The sequence below is a fragment of the Lissotriton helveticus genome, chromosome 8 (assembly GCF_964261635.1).
Source record: "Lissotriton helveticus chromosome 8, aLisHel1.1, whole genome shotgun sequence".
Taxonomy (NCBI): domain Eukaryota; kingdom Metazoa; phylum Chordata; class Amphibia; order Caudata; family Salamandridae; genus Lissotriton; species Lissotriton helveticus.
In genome coordinates, this window is record NC_136069.1 from 49,433,649 (window position 1) to 49,449,853 (window position 16,205).

The window sequence follows — 16,205 nt, forward strand, 5'->3', positions numbered from 1 at the left end:
CTGGGATTGATATTAGTGTGTTTGGCGCACATTCAGTCAGGGGAGCAATGGCAAGTAAGGCGTATATGAGAGGTTTTAGTTTAAGTGGAATTATGAAGGCAGCTGATTGGAGTTGTGAATCCACATTTAAGAGATTTTATTTTAAACCGGTGGAAAATGTTTTGAGTATTGTTGTTGATGAACTTTGAACATGCATAATATTGGCCTCCGGGCCTTGATGTAAAATGCAGATTTTCAACATTTGTTAATGAGTAGAAAATCATGATTTTAATAAAGGCACGGAGGCTAATATTATCCCTCCGCTCTTCCCTCCCATGGTTTGACGGTTTGTTTGATTTTGTTGTTTTTTCTGTATAGGTTAAAGAGAAGAAGTTACTCCTTGAGAAGGTGGAGGATTGAGAAAATGGATTCCTATAAGAAGAGTTGTTTGGTTCAGAAAAAGAGACTTTGGTTATGTTCGCACCGTCCAAAAGAGGAAGATGGCTGCAGGTTCTATGAGATTATACACGTTCAGAGTTCTGGAATGTGTTTTGGATTCTAATTCTATGTTTTTATTGTTGCTGCTGCCTGGGTGGTAATAAAAGTATAGTGCATAATATTAGCCTCCGTGCCTTTATTAAAATCATGATTTTCTACTCATTAACAAATGTTGAAAATCTGCATTTTTCCTAATTAACGGTGGCAACCCTAACTGACACTTAAAAAAAAAAAAAAAATAGGTTACTCAGTGTAAAGCGCCCTCGCCCATGTCAGAGCAGGCTTAACCACTCTTAGGATGACGTACCACGTAGAGTGTGATCTCGCTCTGAGCATGCGCTGTTGAAGGTATTATCGGCATAGAGCATGCGCGGTATAAAGTTTCCTTGTGCTCAACCCTGTGACTGAGAGTGTTCTTATTGTGCGCATGCGCACTACACCTCCTTTCTCCGCCGGGTAACCACGGAAGAGGTTGGTCTCGTTACTTTTGTTTCTTGGGGAGTGTGCTCGCTGTGAGCATGCGCGGTTGGGGTTTTCTCTTAAGATGCGAATAGAGCATGCGCAATAGAGGGTTTTATCACATTGCGCATTCTCAGTGAGAGTGTTCTTATTGTGCGCATGCGTATTATATTTGTTTCCATCGTTCTCCCGGAAAAGGCTGTGTTGCCTGGTTTTCTGCAGCTCTTCTCTTTCCGGGGGTGTTTCCAGGGAGAGTGGGGAGGCTGCTGCCAGGGTACGGAACCATGGCTGCATTTCCACAAGAGGACTCGCAAGGAAGCGCAGGGAGAAAGTCTCCCTCCAGGGATCAGATAATGGGTGAGTAACGGTTTGAACAACCTTTCGCGCTCTTACAACTTTATTGGAGCGTGTTGTACACATAAGGTAGAAATATACACAAGATGCAATCATTGCAGCAAGTAAAACGAAGTGCAATTCCGGATAATAGCTGAAAATAGTGTTTGCAAGGGCATTTTACCTCTCTTCGTAGAACCAGCCGCCAAGAACATTCTCCCCGACCTCTAGGCGACACTCATTTGATTTGCTTGGTATTGATAAAATGGTTATATTCGTATTTAACAGCTGTGTTTCATATTTCGATAAGATACTAAGGGAGACTGCAGATGCCTTAGTACAACAACACCGTTTGCATATATAAAATACACTCTCCTAGTAAGGTAATCTAAAGGCACAGCTCCCAGGGCTCCATAGAATCTTCACATCACCTTCCTACTTGCTTGCTAAACCACATCCTTTGATTTGTTTAATTTAGGGGGTGGAAAATTGGTGTTTTGTGCATGGTAACAGTGCAAGTTCTGGCGTGTGTTGTGTGCTTAGTGGGCGGAGTTTTACTCTGTAGAATTCTGCTGAGTTACATGAAAACTCCATGAGATTCCATGGAGTGGGGGGAGTCGGCACGGCACGCCTGGCTGATTTTTAGCAAAGGAAGCTTGTTCCATAGTGCAGAATCAGCCGGCGTAGCACCAGAAAATCACACTAGGTGGCGCCAATTCTTACGTGCAAACTTAGGGCTCCATTACGATGGCGGGCGGACTAACTGAATGCGGGACCACCCGCAAGGAATGCGGCGGTCCCGCACCTGAAATTAGGATGCGACGGCAAACCCTATCCCCATCATTGTAGCAGGCAGTACTCACAGCACCGCACGCCAAAATACTGGGAATGCACGTCGTGCATTTGCATGCACAACATGACAGGCACCGTGCGGTGCCTGCCACCTTGGGCATGCAAATGCAGGGGCGTACCATAGGTGCACCACCTGCCCCCGCATGAGAAAAAACTGCCCCAAGTGGCGGTTGGTGGAGTTTTGCTGAAATTCTGCATTCTACTTTAACATGGAGTGGCAAGACTCTGCAAACTCTGCCGGTGGAGCAGAATTTATTGCCCAAGCCTGGCTTAGGCTTGGCCTTTTGCGTAGTCAGTGCCAGCTTGTGGAGGAACAAATATAGAAACATTTTAAAAATGAAAAAGCTGTACTTCCAGTCAGCAAGGCCGTGCAATGCTGATTAAATATATTACGGACAGACACTCATTAGCTGGCACTCCTGCTTCTTTCATTTTTGATATCTAGAAGTTTTATATGATACATGTTTGAGAGATTTTATTACACAGATTGCATTGGTATGAAAAACGCATATTTCACAGGTAACAGAATTATGAAAAATATTTCAGAGTTCTCTGTGAAATATCGCTTTTAATTATAATCACAGCATGAAATCACTCTACAGATCTTTACTTTTGTCCGCGCTACTGTGATTATGTTGCATGAAGAATCAAAATATGCAGCAAGGTTATCGAAATTCTGTGACACAGAGCAAATGCGGGACATTATTTTGCAGTATTAATTTTAGCAGTTTGAGTCTAAACCAACTTATTTTTAAATCGGAAAAATTTGTTGGCAAATCTGTTATTACGCAGTGAATGCTGCAACTACACAGTTGCATAAAACCTTGTGGCCTCAGCATTGTCCTTTGTTTTATCAATAGTTTATCCACAAAAGGTTAGCAAAACATAAACATTGTAATGTCAATAAGTATCCACTGTTAGCTGCACTTTGAAGAAAATAGTTTTTCAACCTAACCCCCTTAAAATATACGGGCAATATAAAAACTACATATTGTTGTAGTTTGGTCGGGTATTGCCATTGAGAGAATCTGGTGACATCTTGAACCAAGAAGCTAAAAAAAGATACCATCTAGCATAACCTTTTTTTGTTTTTTCATGAAAATAATAATTTTTATGCGTAAAAATATTTTAAAATTGAATTACGTATGTAGGTCAGCCCCCCCCCCCCGTGCAGAGCCAAAGAACATGCACAGTGGGTTAGGCCACCTGTGATGATTTGGGCCAGATCCTATGTCCAACTCCTGCTGCGGACAGCCTTTTATTTCCCAACATGGTACTGCCCCCACCCCCACCCCCCTGGTGACAATGGTTGAAGACCATATACAGTTGTAATGGCGATCTTTTGCAGGTTTGGCGTGGGCCCTGTGAGCAAAATGCAGCACAAAGCTGAATGCTGCAAGCAGGAGAGTTTGACTGCCCGCCGAAGCTTAGGGGCTGGTCCTGGCTAGGTTTTTCAGCCAATCCAGGTCTATTTTATACGTACACATACCATCATATTATTGGTTGAGCTGTATGTGCCTGAAAATGCTTGAATTTTCCATGTATCATATGAAAAAGATGCAGAAATTGATGAGGCATGCAGGAGGTGAGAGAGATTCAGGACCCCGTTTGCAGCTCTTATGATTGATGGGCGGTGACACCACTCTTTCATATTTCTGTTACTACAGGGGAAGAGTTCACAACAGAAATGATCTCAGGTAGCATCAAAGAAGAAGAAGGTGTCTATCCAATGGCTGATCAGAACCAAGAGGAGTCTGCAAAATGTTACTCTCCAGACGGTAAGTTATCTCTTTCTATATATCATATTGTGGGAATATGGCTTCTATTGTGAAACTCAAACTGATGATTTTGCAGAAATTATGCCACTAGGATCATTAACAGGCCAATGTTACAGTCAAGCTGGCAGACACAGGATATAAATATCTTAACCAATATGATGACACAATAGGGTCTACTGTTCACAGTAAAAGAAACCTTTTTTTGTAAAAGAAACTGCAAACTCTAACGGCTTAAGACTAGCAAATAAAAACAGCCACAGAGCCCCACAGAGAACCAGATATTGTGACAAGGCCCAACGCAACCCAGAAGCAGATAAAGTAAAGGGTTGGACGGAAAACAAAAGTAGGATGGGAGTCCAACTACACAATGGTTTAAAGAAGTTCATCAAGATCACTGACCCTACCACAGCCCATATAAACTGGGTGTTTGGTTCTATAAATACTGTTGTTCTTAAGAGGTGTGTAATACACTAATCATCACAGTTGAAAGCGAGGTGAGGCCATGGTTCCTGAAAAGCAAATTATTCACTTTTGCTTGTACTGGTCAAAACTCAGTCTAGTCCACCATTGCTAGTCTAAAGTTTAGAAGCTGGCTGAACAGATCTTTAGTGTCAAAGATGGCCTTCAACCAAAGGATACAAGTCTAAGATTGCTTACCTTACATGAACCCTATCATCAAACACTGCTTTGAATTAATAATAGGAATAGCACTAAAATGTGTCACAACATGTTACACCCAAGCTTTGTATCTATTGTTCGAATCACGATGGAATTGGGTCTGCATCTCAATGGCACATCATACATTTCAACACACAACCCCAGTCTCTCATTAGAGATGCAGCAGAAGCAGACCCGTTTCAAATTTAAGTTGATAGGGTCAGTCACTCCTTCATTCTCCAATTATTTTGTTTGAGCATAATGTTTTTGACAGTCTGTTTACAAAGAGGCACTTTTGAAGCAGAGGTTAATATTGTTGTATCTTGATTACTTTGTTAATACATCTATCTTGCTTTTTATCTTCTGATATTTTAAAGTTTTTAGCGTCATTCTATTTTCTTCGCTAAAGTGTCCTCTCATAAGGTCTCTGTGTGATTATTGAGTTACAAGTGTTTTTTTTATAAAAAAGGAATTCAACAAATCAGACAACGTTTGAACCTCAGGGTCCTTGTGGGACTTGGCCCTTTTTGGCTAAAGTTCCCTAAACCTTTTGCTTTTCCCCTAGATCTTTTTTCTGACATGCGTTGCCAACTTAGATGCTTTGGACTCTTTGCCACTGCTAAACAGGATCAAAGTGCAAGTGCTTCCTGTGTACCGTGTAATGGTAATTGGTTGTCCATAATTGGTATGTTGTATTACTAGTGAAGTCCCTAGTAAAATGCACTATGTGTGCCAGGGCTAGTAATGCAAATGTTATTGTGCCACCCACTCATGTAGCCTTGAAAAGGGAACTCAGGCCTGCAATTGCAGGGCCTGCATTCAGTTTCCTAAACTGCCATGTTGTTCTGGTAAGTGCAAGCACTCACCAGACCCTGCCCTTCCCTTTCCATGCACATCCGGCACCCCTATGGTAGGTCTAGGGAATATATGATTTTACATCGCTGTCTTCACACTGCGATTCCTTTACAATGCAGGCATTACTACCCAAGCCGTTACAGTAGGGAAGGTGTTGGAATAGTAAATCTTACTATTTCTTAGCTTAGAGCGCCATCAGCGCAAGTCATTGTAATGACTTGCGTTGTAATGCCCGCGTTGTAAAGGTATTGCGATGTGAAGACCGCAATGTAACCGATGTTTCCCAGGTCTAGGGTACCCCCTGGACAGGGTGCAGTGCATTTGAAAGGTGGGACATGTACCAAGGTGTGTACCATGTCCTGGCAGTGAAATAATCTACATTTCGTTTTCACTGCTGAAATGCCATCTTACCCATTAGAATAGAATGGGAAGGCTGTGTAATATGTTTTCCAGCCTATCTTCCCAAAGGCTTAAGTTGGAAATGTGAAATTTAGTATGCCTGAACCCCCCCTGCAATAACACATCTTTTTATGAAAATGGTTTTTGCATTATGTGTTTGTAAGACACTCTTTCAGAAGTGGCTGGGTTTTTGTGCTTTAAACATTTTTGTGTGGCTCTGCCTGGTTGTGGATTGATTGGCTGGATTTGGAAGCAATAGGATCTGGGGAATGTCTTCACCCAGGGGCGGAGATGAGACAGCACAGGCTGGCCTGCATCTGGAGTGTAGGGGAAGGAGTAGCCCTAGAGATAAAAGAGGCCTGGAGTGGTGCTATAAAACAATTGTCCCATCTCCTGCTTGAGTGATTGAGAATCCAGACCCCCCTAATCAAAAGAAGAAGGTGTCACTGGTAGGGAGGCACCCAGAACTGGTTTAAGCAGGGGTCAGTGCCCCCTGTAACACTAAGACTTCAAAGCCTTTGAGGGGTATAACTATGCGAGCTGAAGGCCCTGAACTTTGTATAACGGCTTGATCAAGATTGAACAAGAGGGGAACTACTTTGTGGTTCAAGAGGAACCTTTGCCAAGGAAGAAACAACTGAATAGACTGAAGGGAAGGACAGTCCCTTACTGTGTTTCTGGGGGCTGGTCTGTAGTTTGTTGTTTTAACCAAGGAAAGGCTGTAGGGATTTTGCTGTGTGCTGTGTCCCTCCTGCTTGAAAGTGCTTTGCTGTGCTGTGTCCTGAAGTAACTGATCCCCAAGGGCCCCAGGTGAGCTGGCTCCCTGTTTGGAAACATAGGAACACAAACGTTTCCAAAGAAGACTCGATACGCTGTGTGCGTATGCTCTGTCTAGCCTGAGACCTTCATGAGTTGTGATCTTGGGCAGCTGGAGTTCCAGACGAGACTCAGCGAAGCTGTGGGCGTGTGTTTGGTGCAGCCTGAGTCCTTCGAGAGGATCGTCCTGTGAACGTGTGCACCAGGAAGCCAAGTAAGTCTCAGCGTCGCAGTATGCATGTGCTTGGTACAACCTGAGACTTTTGTGTGGATTGGTCTGTGATCGTGCACCCCAGAAGGGCAAGTGTGTCTCAGCGACGCTGTGTGCATGTGCTGTTTTGCAGCCTGAGACCCTTGACATAGGTGCTCTGTGATCGAGGGCAACAGAAGACCAAGTGTGTCTCAAGCTACGCTGTGTGCGTGTGCTTTCTACAGACTGAGACCGGCGCAAGTTGTGCCCTGTGTTCGGGGGCACCAAAAGATAAAGTGTGTCTCAGCGACGCGGAGTGCATGTGCTTTCTAGCACCGGAGACCTGGGCAAGTTATGCCCTGTGATCGTGAGCACCAGAAGATCCAGTGTGTTTCAGCGACGTGGTGTGCGGGTGTCGTGTGCAGCCTGAGACCCTCGTGAGGAGTTATCTGGTTATCGATCACCCGGAGTTCCCGTGAATCTCATTGACTCTAAGTGCGGGTGTACTGTGCAGCCTGGGATCTTCCCATTGCCCGGAAATTCAGAGAGATTGCATCGGAGGCCCAAGTCGCTGGACGAGGAGAGGAGAGTGGGTTCGCGCTGCCCAGGTAACGTGTGTCGACTCCTGGGGTGGGGCTCAGGCTCAGAGGGAAACGCTCTCGGCCTCTTTCTCCGTCCTGCAGGGCGAGCCTCTGCTTTGGCTCGGATTTCGGCCGTGTGCCAAGGATGTGGCAGTATCGGGGCTGGAGTGCGAAGCTGCATTTACTGTGGTATATCTTACACGTGTGGTGGGGGCAACTGTGACTGGAGACTAACCGCAAGCCAGTACGAGTGGCGGAGAGACTGCCGGAGGCGCGGTGAACGTTGCTGGAGTAAATTACATATTGCATTACTACTACATAACGGAGTATCTGATGATTGTATGACGCATTGCCTTATTTCTGCATGACAAACTGCCTGTTTGTTGTATTGCCCATTGCACTAGGTTTACATAACGAACTGCCTGATAGATGTGTTACGCCTTGTCTGAGTCCGGCATCACGAACTGCCGGATTGTCGTATTACACATTGCATTAGTGTTGCCTACCGAACTGCCTGATATATGTGTTTCGCATTGCATTAGTTTAGCATAACAAACTGCCTGATAACTGTATTACACAGTGCATTATTTTTTCCTAACAGAGTACCTGAAGGGGACCAGACGCATTGCATTACGGGGGCATAACAGTTTACAACTTTGTTGCATTACACACTGCATTAAAGTTCCAGTCCAAATTGCCAGATAGCAGTATTAGGATCTGCATTATTCGTATGTTGTGAAGTACCTGATTGTCGCATAACGAACTGCATATTACAACATTAGGATTGTTTAGTTTAGCTTAAATAATAATAGGCCAGGGGGAGCATTACCCTGGTGCATATGTTGGTTTAGTATTGTGGTCGCATCGTATATCTTTTTATGAACATATACTTGTTTTTCTATGAAGCTCGTGTTGAATGTATTTGTGGTGTAATCTTCGGGTTGCTGTGAGCTTAAATGCAAATACTTTACACGTTGGCTTTTAAGATAAGCCTGGCTGCTCGTGCCAAGCTACCAAGTGGGTGAGCGGGGGCTATCTCTAGAGGCGACCTTTCTTTCCCTAACTTTGGGGCTCGCGGGTCCCTGTTTGGCCTACGGTACCTACCTCAGCCAACCAGGGATCGTGGGATTCCAACATTGTGGTGACTGCGGTGTGGGATTCTAACACAGAGTCTAACATTTTTATTTATTTCATACCCAGTCATATATTTTTTTCATTTTTATTTATTTATTTCAAATTATGTGCATTACAATGACTGTGTGCTATTATAAACCTGTAAACAATTTTTTTTCAAATTAGCGCAAAAATTAGAAATGCTCCAATCATATTTCATCACTCATCCCAAGTTCATCTACTTGTCTAACAGCAAAATTGTATTTGTTTGTTTGGATTACTATGCCAAGTTAAGTAAAGCCTCTCCATATACCTTATCATGCCTGATGTCGAAACTTCGTGATTAAGCATCCTCTCAGCAGTCGGTCCTGTATATGTGGGTCTTATATACCTTTCTTTTGCATTGTGCGAGAAGGGGTCTGTTCATGCTAGGCTATTGTTTTGCAACACAAAATAGTGGACAATATATCTTGCTTAGAATTTAGGCAGTACATGGAAGCCCGCTATTACTTTCCCGCTCCTTCTTTCTAGGATGAAATTTGCAAGGTCATCTCTCCTTGTAGCTTCAGTTCAGCTGCTGTGTTTATGAAGGAGCATTGGAGAGAGGAAAGTTTCCTTCACCAACTTCTTAATGTGAGCTCCAGGAAACATGGCAAAATGGCACACATTTATTATTGCACAGTTTCCTCAGCTGTATTAAGAAATTCACTTTTTAGGTTCTGTATTTCACATGCTCATTTCAATGCACTCAGTTAACAAAGAGTGATTATGGTGGCATACAGCCCTTCCAAGGAGAGGTAAACTTGAGAGGGAATTTTTGTTAACTCCACTTGATCTGATGTCACAGCATACCACTAACATTTTGCCAAAGAGCTGCACTTTTTTTTATATTTCCAAGAACTATTTCAGCTACTGGTTCAATGATGCCTGTCACATGCACGCTCAGGTCTACTGCTGGAGAGGCTCCATCTCCTCATGCATTTGATTTAGACCCAATGCCTTGTGTAGTAGTATAAAGGATAGCTACATACTTCCCCATGCTTGCCACGGTTGTAGATTTGGCACATCCCATTGGAAGGCACAGATTCATAATTATGGGTTTATCCTTTGTGGTTAAATAAGGATAAGCTCATCAGACTCTAACTGAGATTGAATGTAGTTTAGCGGGGCATTGTGTTTACAGTTGGTGAATTAATGGCAGAGGTTTGTGCTCCTGTGATTTCAGTGTCAAGCTGCTGTGATACAAATTGTCTAAACTGTCGGTATATTGTTATCATCTCCCTCAACATATCTCTAGTCTTAGCTATTGGTAGTCGACCCTTGTCTGGGTGAGGCATGTATATAGTTAACGCAGCCACTATCTGTCTCGGCAGTGAGAAAAGTCTTTAATGAACCTTTTGGGTTACATGTAGTAATTTTATTGAACAAGGTCATATGTTTTATGTATGTTAACAGCACTTCAATAAATCTAAATGGATCATGGTATGCTGTGGAATCTATTATAGCTTATCTTGTGATCAGCCCTGCTGCATTTGCAGCTGCGCAACCAGTGAATAATATATGTAGGCTATCTGGTTTTAGGTTTAAACCTATGATAACTGATAAAACCCCACTGAAAGGACTATAGCCTTCACCGGTTTAAACATATAAACACATTAAAACACCTTTGCAACCACAAACTAAGTGCCATTCAAAGAAAGTAAAAGATGAGTGAAAGGAAAATTTAGATTTCTTCCTGAAGGGGCCAATACAATTTCATTTTGTTATGCAAGGTAGCATCAAGAAAGACTGGGCTAACATTACTCTGCTTGAGTTTTGTTATTTAGGGATGTCACTAAAACATTGTCTCTTCTTCTTCCTTCTGATTTTCAGTTTTGTGGTCTTTGGTCTAAAGATGCAGTGTTTAAATGCATGTTTTAGGTCTTATTTAGTTGTTTTATAAACTGTAGAGAATCGTGAAATATCAAAATCATATTTGTTATTTTGGCTACATTTGATTTCACTGATAGGTAAAATGGCTGGTTTCATAAGACATTTACCCACAGACAGATAATGGGTGAAATCCTTTGATACATCAGCCCCCTTTTCTAGTGGATCAGTATTGATTGTAACTGCATTGCCAAACACCCCATGCCTTAAACATTCAATGCAAGATGTAGGGACAGGTATATGTGAAAAAGAATGTTGTCAACAGACATCTGAGATAGTGGTGGAAACATGACGCCAGGGGCTAGATGTAGGTAATCACAAATTACCGATTCTTAAATACCGAATTTTACTGATTCGGTATTTAAGAATTGGTAAATGTGATGTAGGAAATAATTCGGTAAATGTTAACCGATTTGGTAATATTCCTTATTACCGAATAGGTAATACCGATTCGGTAATAAGGAATCACCTTCCCATTCATTCCTATGGGCCTGCAGGCCCATAGGAATGAATGGGAAGGCATTCACTATTACCGATTCGGTAAATACCGAAACGGTAATAGCGTATTCAAGGGTGGCAGGGTGTCACATTGACACCCTGTTGCACCCCTGAATGGTGCATATGTGCACATGTGGCGAACATACATGCCCTAAGAGCCTGTTTGTCTGCCACATGGCACTTTTAAAAATGCACAAAATTAAATTGCTTTTGAAAAAGTATTCGGTATTTACCATCAACTTGTAGTTGGCGGTAAATAACGAATCCTTAAACCAAAAATGCACTCACTTGAGTGCTCCCTACATAGGATTTAAGGATTCGGTAATTTACCGATTCCTTAAATTAAGGAATCGGTATTTTACAGATTCCTTAAATTAAGGAATCGGTATTTTACCGATTCCTTAATTTAAGGAATCGGTAAATTACTGAATCCTTAAATCCAGCCTCCTACATCGCAAAGGGCTCAATACTGGTTGGTAACGACAAATTTACCGATTTTCGGCCGTTACCGACCGGTATTAGCCCACCTACATCTAGCCCCAGATGTTTGGTAAACATGCTGTCACATGGAATGCTGCTGAAAAAAGTTCCTACCAAGTTCAACAAAGAATGGAGTGATATTGTTTGTATTTGCCGTAATTCAGCTACGTATATGAAAAAGTTGTATGATGGCCTGTCAAAGTCGATACCTGAGCTGAAGTGCTTCCCTGAAAGATATCCTTGTCACTTGCTAGATGGTATGCTGAAAGCATCTTTACAATCTTCAGAGATAATGAAGAATGCTATTTACTTTACAGTCCATTGTGATGAAGTAAAAATGTATTTGGACCTCATATGCCCTGTGCACACGCTATCTATACACATGCACTATTAGTGCAGAAGGCAAGCAATAATTAAAATTAAATTAAAATTCCATAAACACCGGAAAAACACTGGTTATGTTGATTTTTAATGGCTCGAAAATGTGTAACCACTGATAACTAGGAATTGAAAAAACTGAAAAAACCCCACCAGAATTTACTGAAAACAGGAAAGCCTAAATATATGTCAGCACTATATATGGATCCCCTCTGACCATCAGATTAATTTCACATCCTTATAATGGGAATCCTCTTGCCGTCAGCTGGGCAGTAATGCTGGGGCACGAATGAATGAATGCATGAATGAGGGAATTTCTAAAGTGCACAGCTATGCAAGAGAGTGTCCAGCGCCTCAAACGTACAGACAAACTTGCAGACCAGTTTATCAACTGAGAGAAAAAAAGGTACGTTTTGAGAGCATTACGAAATAAAGATTCTTGAGAAAAGGCACAAAGTGATTGCGGAAGGTGAGTCCATGCTTGGCTAGCAAGTACCGAGTAGGAACGCCCTTCTGTCTTGACCAAACTAAAACTGGGTACCTCTACAAGCCAGCAGAATAAAGAACAATGCCTGGAATACTCGCTGTTTATATTCTATCTCCACTGTCGGCTCGCTATTGTTCAGAAAGACTGAGAATTGGTATTAAGGATTAAAGCAGATCCTTTATAAGTGTTAGCCCCCCAACAAACCTCAGTAGGACAAGTAATTGGAATTTTACACTATACAAGTATTTATTTTGCACATACTAATAACGAGGATCATAAAATTTCACAGATTTGAGTGTGTGACTTATTTATGGGATTCTGGGCACGCAGGAGTCTGATTGGGCACCACATCATGTTAATGTGGCTACATTTCAACTACCATCTTTTTGAAAGCGTATCAGAGATAGGAATGTTTGCTAAGCCTGCTTTCTGTGCCCTGTATTTCACACAACCCTTTCAATGTGCTTGTGCTGCGTGCACAGACAGTGAGCATGTTAGCCGACATTACCAGAGGTTAACAAGTGTTATCCCGTACGCTTCTGTTAACAAGCATTTGCAATACAGTAGGTATTGCATTTACGAGAGTTTGAGCTATAGGCATTGTAAATGACAATGCCTTTTATTTATGTGTTGTTTTTAAAACAGATAAATAAAAGCAATTGTCATTTACAGTGCCAATAGCTTAAACTCTTGTAGATGCAGGACGTATTGCATTGCAAATGCATTTGGCATCCGTGCTATAAAAATGTAAAACAAACGTTAGGGGAGAGCGTGTCTTGCCTGCTGTTGCTATTTGAGTAAATAAAGGATGACTAGGGGTTAGGAATGAAAGATTTTGGATTTTCTATTCTAAGTTTATGGTTTTGTACGCCGGTATTTCTACTTGTATTAATTCTGTATAAGGATCTTGATTAATGTTTAATAACTTTTTATCAATGTATATATATATGTGCTTTTATGGTGTTTTTTAATCACCGAATAAAGATTCTTAATTAATTGAGTAAATAGTGCTTGGAGGCTGTAATTAAAGTCTACTTAGTACCAACACATATACACGGGGTGTCACCATGGGAGGTTACAAAATGAGACAAGGTGGTACTAAGTAGGGACAACTAAGACTTTTGACCAATGAACAGCCACAGTTTACAGTAGACAATGACACAAGCCAATAGAAAATATGGGCGGAGAGAGGGGGGAGCTTCAAATCCCTACCTGACTACGGCAAGCCTCGCAGAGCAGCACATGCGCTGCCCAAGCTCGACCTAAAAAGGAGGAAATAGCATAACTGCCAATAGATGGCATTTTGATTTCCTCTGAATAGGTTGTGGTTTCCTTTTAGGGCTTTGGAAATCTATTGGGTCTTTCCCCCAATGAGGTTAGGGCAACAAGTTAATCTTTGGTCATCCCGCCAATCTAGCCCCAGCTACACCCCTTATTCTTTGCTCCCTGGATCGTTCTCTTGCAGATTCAGCATATTAGAATCCTGCTAAGGCTGCTCGCCTGGGATGCAATTTATATTTTTAGGAATTTTATTTTTTACTTTACCTTGTGTTTCATGATGAAGTGAGTCATTCATATATTTTATCATTCTGTTTCAGATTTTGATAGATTTGATCCCACTGTTAGAAATCAAAATGCCATCTTTCTAGGTTTGAACACTCAGGTCTTGGCAGCAGGTCCTTGTGGGTATCTAAGGATTATTGGGCACAATAAAACAATAGATTTTGTTGGATAGTGTAGAGAATGGTGGCGGTGTAAAAATGAGGCACCTGCTATTTTACCCAGATGGCCACGCCCCCCTGGTCTCTAAATTGATGCGTCTACTCTTTTGAATCTATGCATAACATTGATCAGCAATATGTTTTCTGAAATGTTGCATTCTGGTGCCTGGTACATTGTCCAGAATAGCGCATGAGCTTTAGTCTGTGTGTCTCCTCTGAAATGTGGTTAATTTCCATAGTAATAAAGTATTATTAAGGACACACTCTTGACTTCTCTTAAGGTAATTTATGATTTTCACACTAAGCAGGCTGTTTGCTTATTGACTTTTTCCACAATTTCACTCCAGCCGAAAGTTCTTTTCGCACCTTATGTATTACCTTGAAAAGCCTTAACTTATCCATATGGGCAGATATCTCTGTGGTAATTACTATGTTGTGTACACAGGACTATCCTCCTCCAAATAGATTCTAGCAAGATGTATGGCCTCTTGTATTATTACTGCTATGTGGAGATTTTTAGATCATTGACAGATTAACCAGTGGCACACATTACAAAGGGGAAAGTAGTCACCGCTGCTCTGGTTAGTAATGTCCCACCATAGACATTTGTAAGTGTACTAAATGGTAAATTGTTCAAACCTTTGCTGTCCATTATGGTCTGGCTTCAGACGCCAGGCCTGATGCATGAGTGTGCCAGGCCTATCTCTACAACTTGTTTGCATTGTTTTTCTTTCTGTTGTCTAGGTCACAAATTCGAGCTTGGAGTAGCTTGCTACTCTGTTCTTCAGTTTATTAATATCTGTGAATGATTTAATAAGTTGTTAATACTAAATAAACTATGCACTGAGGCAAGCTGGGAGGTGAAAGAGGCCAAAGGAGCTCCATCTTCAGCCCCTGTCACTGACTGAAATCAATCGTTGTTGTTTCTCTTATTGCAGAAGAGTTTACCACAGTGATCATATCAGACAGCATCAAAGAAGAGGCCTATCCTACAGCTGATCAAGACACAACGGAATTTAAAAACGCCCTCTGCACAGCAGGTAAGCCCTCTTTCAACCTAGAATAACAGATATATGGAGTAAATCACAATAGTCGGAGACCAATGAGATTAGGTCTCAATTTGGAGTGACTCTGATTTTACATTAATAATGAATGGCTCACTGTTCCAGATGAGCTGACATAAATATAATAGTAAGTTCCATGAGGCAGAACAGCAGGGACTAGAGTCCCTTTAGCAGGTTCCATCTACCAGAAACCGTCAGCATCCCTCACTAACCCAGCAACATAACATAATGTAACATGTATTTGTAAAGTGCACGCTCACCCAGAAGGGTATCTTGGTGCTGAATAATAGATGTTTATTGTTACCCAACTCAGTGGTACAGCAACAAATAGAGAGTGCAGTTGGCAAATCAAAAGAAAGAGCACAAGATGGATATCTGACAACATGGATGAAGGTCTCGAGATCAGAGCCTGTCACTGCTCAAAAGATTGTATGAATTTGTGTACAAGATTTACATAAAGAATCAAGGACAGTCAACAAAATACAGTATATGAGTGTTAGAAGAATGAATAAATAAAGCAGCAATTGATTCTTTTCATGTAGAATTTTAAAAAGAGGATTATAGAGGTATAAAAACATCCCCATGAATGCAATCTATCTTTGAAGTTGCATCTTTTATGAAGGTACAAACATATTATCTAGTTCTGATTCTATAATATAAACAAAACAGTTTTTCTTTGGGCACAGGCCCTTCATGTATACTACACAGCTGCATATTGAGACACACGGAAACTAGTATTAGGGGACCTCTAACTACCCTATTGCCCTTTGAAAGGTCTATTGGTTTTATTAGAGGTTTCTGTGATGGTATAGGGGTGTATTACAATACAAAATGTTTTCAAGAGTCAAATCCTTTCACTTACAACATTGTAAAAGGCTTATGGCACTGTTTCTGTTATTTAAAAAAGTGGCAACCAGAGAAGCAGGGTCCTTAGCCACATGTGCATGTACACCTTTCTTGTGCCAGTAGGAAACAATATTTTAAGAAATAGTCCATGTCCCCAGTTCGTGCTAAATTGAAGTTTTTTCATGTGTATTTTGAAGTGTTCGCCTCTTCAGTGCAGAGCATCCACAGTTTTTCTAGTTAGATGTTTTCAAAATGGCTATGTAGACAAATGCCCCTGTTTGTGTTGTCCCCC

General features: G+C 41.6%; 1 protein-coding gene across 3 annotated transcripts in view; it reads left to right on the forward strand.

Annotated features, from left to right (window-relative positions):
* The first annotated feature begins 1,118 nt into the window (after positions 1-1,118).
* LOC144772344 (uncharacterized) overlaps positions 1,119-16,205 on the forward strand; it is a 142,249-nt gene continuing 127,162 nt past the window's right edge. For 2 of the 3 annotated variants that reach the window (XM_078656601.1, XM_078656600.1), the window contains exons 1-3: positions 1,151-1,293; positions 3,789-3,899; positions 14,942-15,043. In XM_078656601.1, the coding sequence (XP_078512727.1) occupies positions 1,221-1,293; positions 3,789-3,899; positions 14,942-15,043 (286 nt within the window). In that variant the 5' untranslated portion in view covers positions 1,151-1,220. Of the gene's footprint in view, positions 1,294-3,788; positions 3,900-14,941; positions 15,044-16,205 lie in introns of all 3 variants that reach the window. The other variant, XM_078656599.1, reaches the window with a different exon arrangement.